This window comes from Trachymyrmex cornetzi, unplaced genomic scaffold (assembly GCF_001594075.2).
Source record: "Trachymyrmex cornetzi isolate Tcor2-1 unplaced genomic scaffold, Tcor1.1 scaffold112, whole genome shotgun sequence".
Classification (NCBI taxonomy): domain Eukaryota; kingdom Metazoa; phylum Arthropoda; class Insecta; order Hymenoptera; family Formicidae; genus Trachymyrmex; species Trachymyrmex cornetzi.
The window spans coordinates 393,576-399,937 of NW_017295676.1; the positions used below are offsets into that span (position 1 = coordinate 393,576).

General features: G+C 29.0%; 1 protein-coding gene across 1 annotated transcript; it reads right to left on the bottom strand.

The window, feature by feature from the left end:
- Nucleotides 1-2,142: 2,142 nt before the first annotated feature.
- Nucleotides 2,143-2,882, bottom strand: LOC108763854 (chymotrypsin inhibitor). The gene is made up of 3 exons (XM_018511762.1): nt 2,803-2,882; nt 2,549-2,655; nt 2,143-2,403 (listed from the first exon to the last, which is right to left on the bottom strand). Exons 1-3 carry the CDS (start codon nt 2,849-2,851, stop codon nt 2,323-2,325), a joined length of 237 nt encoding a protein of 78 aa, XP_018367264.1. The 5' UTR covers nt 2,852-2,882; the 3' UTR covers nt 2,143-2,322.
- Nucleotides 2,883-6,362: the final 3,480 nt, after the last annotated feature.

The following is a 6,362-nucleotide window of genomic DNA, read 5'->3' on the forward strand; positions in this document are numbered from 1 at the left end:
CTGAATATATTGCATCAATATTGCAGTATTGTAATTTATATTATAAGTGAATTAATAAATTAATAATAAATTTTTATAAACGACAGATGTTCCCATAATCTAAAAATAAGACACATACTCTCTCATGTTTCTATGTTAAAAAATTTTTTATATATGTTTTTTTTATAGTTTAATATTTATTATATTTTTACTTCAATATTATATGTATAATAATAGATAATTATAAAATGATGACTTTTTATCAGGATATACGATTGATTTATTTCACATTATGAGATAAAACATAAAGACAGAACTTTCATATTTTTCCTTTCATATTTATGTATAATTAAAATTTCAATATAATAAATACGCAATGTACATATAGTATATACACTCAATCATTGAAAATGAAAGACACGTTTTCACACCTGATCGTGTGATAATTATTTCTTTTCATAATATTGATTTTAAGAACTTATTGTTGATCTTCACTAAATAAAATTAATGTCTTCTACTTGTACGCATACGTATGTGAATAATATCATCTTTCGCATTCGTAAATGTATTCTTTTCATGTGGATAAATGATTACATACAGGATAACATCAAAATTACTTTCTTTAATTTTACATGTTTGCACAAAAATTGACCCTCGCACATTTATATGTATAAAGAAAAATTACTCTAAACAATGATACATCTTATGATAAATATGCAGATAATTAATTATATTACTGTATTTGCATGCGGCCTCTCTCTTAACATGTATGTTCAATATTTGCTAATATCTTATTCCGTGAAGCCTCTCTGTCCATGAAACCTTTTTTTACTATTTAAACAGCATTGACGTACGAATCTTCTTCTACTTCTTAGAAATCTGACAAGAAGTGAAAAAAATAAATGTCGTCTTCTACGTCATTCTTTCCTTTACTCTCCAAATAAAAAAAAACCATTCTAAAATTTGTATTATAAAATTTTCGTATAATCTTTCTACAAATAAGTTTTACAAAGTTGAAAATATATAGATTATTATGATTTCATTATATACACAAGACATTATATACAACATAAATAATGCAATTTTTTATATATTGCGTAATAAGGAAAAAAACAGCAAGACATGTTGATGTAATTTCGATGCTATACTTTGCTCCATACTTTGAATCGATACTTCCGGCTTTTGTACTATAATTAATTTTGATACGAACCGTTGTAGCACTTAATAGAACACCAAGATTTATTCTATACACTATTCTCTCTCAATAGTTTCGGAAGATTATTGGAATATTTTTAGAAATATTAAGTACACACACACACTACATATAGTAAATTATTTTTAATATATTGTATTAAACATATATACACAAATGATTATTTTTTGCATATATAGCATAAGGAAAAAATTCAAAGTCCTGAATCATATTTGAGATGTATTTTCTTATTTAAACTTCACACAATTGTCATATTACAATAAATCATATCTACGTATTTCCTGGGTATTTTTACTCTATCATCATGTTTGTGCATTTATCTCGAAATACATTTCTCCGAAAAAAATAAAGGAAGAAATGAAAAAATAGAACATCATTATGAGAAATTAGTAATTCTAAAACATATATAATGCATATAATAAAATTAACAAGTTTACAAAATATAACATGTCTTACGGATTCAGACATTTTGATCAAACAAATGATTGATTCTTTAACATTTTTTATTTACTGTTTTGCGAAAATGCCTAACTTTAACATTCAAAAATTCATTAGTGCAAAATATTATTACAAAAAAGTGAGTATAAAAATAAAGTATTGAGTATTCTCACAAAAAGTTTTATCATATTGACTTCTCGCATGGTTTTTATACTGGATGTGTAAAAATAGTTTTATTCGAGACTGATTTACAGAGTTTATTTACTATTTGTACTCACTTATATAACATTTACATAATATTATTAATTATCTGTAAAAAACAATTTATTGTGTTTTTTTTGTAAAGATAATTCATAAGATACACGCATGCAACTTAATTATTTACTATTTATATTTAAAAAGATTATTATCATGCAATTTTTATTTTTAGTTATTTTAAATTTCTAAAAATATAGATATCTAATATTAATAAAGAGATAAATATTTATAATAAAATCTTAATTTGTTATTTGTTTATCATTAATTAGTAATTATAACAAGCAACAATAATTATGTCGTATTGCATCTAATACATGTTAATACTTATTGGCATATCGATTTTTAGTTAAAAATGTTTAGTAAAAATCTCATTGGCGTTAAACAGAGGTTGTCAACTCTTTAGAGTAAGTATATACAATTGATACAATTAATTTCTAACATTCTGAACGGCGCACACATTCTCCTGAGGAATTTAGCAGATATCCACTTTTACAATGGCATCCTATCACGCATTGCTAAAAAAAGAATAGTATTGTAAAATATCGAAATTTTATTGCAATGTACATATATGATTAGGATAATATTCTACAGTTAATCGCTTGAAAAGAAGTAAAACTTTTAATGGAATTAGCGTATTTAGTACAATTAAATAATACATACTAATGTGCAGAATTGATTAGGTGGCGAGTTACAAGATGGTGGACATGCCGATCCACAAGTGTTCCACTCTTGATTTAGCCCGCACTGCTGCTGTGCGATAGTCGTGCCTGTGCATATACAGTGTTACACAAGTCAAGTTCAATTATAACTAAAGTTACACAATTACAAAAGGGAATTAAGATACAATAATTGTTTATGAAAAATCGAATTAGTCGTGGATTGAGGAAACTCAATGAATTCATGCGAAAACTTACTGCAAAACACTCCAATCATCACAAACAATACGAAACTAGCGCGAGACATGGTTAATAATTCTTACACTCTATTTCATCAACTGATCTTACCGGCGAAACGTACTGCGCTTTTATACCCACCTGTTTATTAGCAGACCTTGTCAGCAGTTGTTTTAAAAAATAATATCTATCGTCTCTCTCTAATTCTATTGCGTCAACACAGATCTTCATGCGGTTACGTATATATACACATAAAAACTACATTCATTATCATTAACAACATTACCCAGAATTTCAACATAGTGTGAGAAAATATTAATGGAACTTCTTCTTGATAGCATGTAATTACTGTTTATTTTTATCCGCTACATGAGAAGAATGACTTCGCTATAGGGTATAAAAATTTAGCTAGATATAGAGAGATCCGAAAATAATTTTATTAGATCATCACAATAATTACATAAGAATCTCGAGCATGAGGAGCAATGCTGCAAAAAGTTTTGACATTCTAACAATTAGTTTGAATGTCCTATATAATTATTTTTTGATGATCAACAAAATTATAATTAGATCTGTATCTAGCTAAATTTTTATATCCTACGACAAAAAATCGCCTTTTTTATATACGTTATTATCTTTATTTTACCTTTTTTTGTAGTTTCTAAGTACAATTGGAAAATTATTTTACAATTAGATTCATTACTGAATGAGTTTCAGAAATAGCAATTATTAGCTGAAAAAAATTTGCAATCTGTGTAAATCCCTGTATAAATCTGTTGTCTATTTTAACACTCAGTTATCTGCAGCAACTCGTTAGATGACTCATTTGTAATAATTCTTTATTTCCCGGATGGTATTCCCCATTTGATTTATTGCCTTTGAGATCACATGTTTTTTTCTATTCATTATATGCTAACGATTAAAAATCAGTTGATCAGAAAAAGCAAGAACTCACGTAGATACATCATCGTTACAACTTTTAAAACAGCATATTCAGCAATTAGAGTCGAGACGACGCAGGCAGAACACAACTCTTGTTCAATCAGTCGGGAAATTTCGGACATGCAAAACGTGTACGTTGTATCTACTTTGTCGGCGTAAGCTCGACGGCCGCTCAATCCGACCGCTCCCCGAATACGCTTTTACCCTAAATGCTATTTCGCCATCGGCGAGATGGCCCAAGTGAATCAGTCTGACCTTTCTGCTCCTCCCTTCAATCTTCTGCCACATAGTTTTTTTTATTTCCCATAAAGAGCGCACAGATTCGAGTATTCGGCGATTCAAATCGAATTTATTAGAATGGGAAATTAAATTATTGTGTTTATAACAACTAAGAACGTCTCATATACAACTAAAATAATTAGCTATAAGCTTATACTGGATATCAATGTGAAAAACATAAATTTTTAAAAAACAATGTCTTTAATAATAAAATAAAATAAACATAATGTTAAACGTTTCGATCTTTTATTAGATCATCCTCAGTAACTTTAAATAATTAAATTACAACTTAATAATGTTCGGTAAATTGTTACAATTAAACTAATTGCTCACAATATCTTTTTAAACAAGAATCTTAATTATGACGTGGCACGTCATATAAAAATTAAAATTGTGATCAATCGCTCACGCTCTCGTCATGCAAGTTGATGGTCTGTTACAATTATACGTGAACCGTGGGTAGTTAATGCAATCTTATTGCGATTTTTTAAACGTGAATTTTCCCAATGTTAATTATTAGAGGAGATAGTGGTATTACTATGACTCTCTATTTACATTTTATACAATAACTTGATTAATAATCAAAATTTAAAACGTAACAATCCCTCAAAGTGTATTCTTCAAAGTGTTGTTCAATCGATTTTAAACTCAAAGTTACGAAACATTTATTACATAGGACATTATTTTTAAAATGTGGCGACACTATATTAATAACTCGAAGAGAAACAAGTATGGTAATGTGGCCTCCTACAAAAATAGATTCAAAAAATTGACTTTGTTTAAAAAAAAGTGTTTGGTTACAAAATTAACATAAAAGTAAAACATGAAACAGAATGTATGCAAATAAATGTATATATGTATACATAATTTCTTCTGCATATACGAGAGTCGTTTCGAAAAATTTTGAAACTCAACATGAAGATGGCATTACTCGTCAAAACTATTCTGGTATTACAATCGTACATGTTTTGCAAGATACCTGTGAAAATTGTAGCCATTGTGATGTTCAGTTGTTGTTTGTGCCAGTCGATGTCAGTGTTTTTGTAAAAATAGAAAAAATCGAATCTCGACTATCGCCATAACAAAAATTTACGAATTGCGGTTTGAATTAATTAACTACCCATCGTATTCGCCAGATCTGATCCCCAATGACTTTTTCCTGTTTCCTAGGCTCAAAATTAGGTTCGGAGGATACAGATTTTCATCAAACGAAAATACTTACATCGACTGGCACAAATGATTCTCAAACAACTGAGCGTCCAAAATGGCTACAATTTCCGCAAGTATCTTTTAAATGGTTTTGATGAGTAATGCCAGTAATACCATCTTCATGTTGAAGCTCAAAACTTTTCAAACGACCCTCGTATAAGCTGCTCAGTGCTAAAAATTTCAGTATTACAAATAGTACGAGTAATATAAACAATAAATTAAGGGGATGCTGGAGTGACGATCGAAGTTAATCAAGATCGATAGTACAGACTTTTTTAAATTCCAAATTCGACAATAGTGACATCTTTCATTCATTTCTTATACTTATTATATATCGTTGTGTCTCACTCAAACGCATTCATCTGTCCTTATCTAACATATTGCAACGCCATCTCTTAGAAAGAGATCAACTAAAATACTGCTCGGTTTCATGGCTAAACAGTCATACAGCGTCGATTTCTCACGCGCTAGACACACAATTTCGTTCCTTGCGCTAATCATTTTATTTAGGCGTCAAAACTTAAATCTAAAGATACGACTGTAATCGTCTATTTATTCTACATGTGCTCCTGCCTTAATTTCAAGCATATAATGTGCATACAATTTTTTCACGAAGTAAATGTTTGGTGAGCTGATAGCACATGGATACAGGAATCTGTAATTTATTATTTTTCCCAGTTTTGGACACAAAATACACCAGGAGCAGGTACATTAGCACGGATATTTCAATCGTGGAGAAGGAATTTTTATTCTGTGCAACTAATTCGAAGAACCGCGCAAGGAACATAAACGCTTGCTTTATCGGTAAAAAAGAAGACTCCAGCATCCCCTTAACAACAGAGCTACAATCGATTATCAAATAATTATTTTGATATGAAAGTCTCAAAAAAAGAGACCGTGAGTAATATGCATAGAGGGCCACATTATCAAAATGCTGTGCTATTGTTTAAATTTGCATAACTCAAAATATATACAGTCAAATAAAATGTTAAATAGCAAATAATACACTGAAATATAAATATATTCGTGTGATGATTCACTCAAGTTCAAGAAAAATTTAAGTAAAGAAAATAGGTGTAATTAAATGCTAAAATGTATCTTAAAAACGTTTCGAAATACTTGAAAATAAAAATACGTTAGAATAAGTGTTG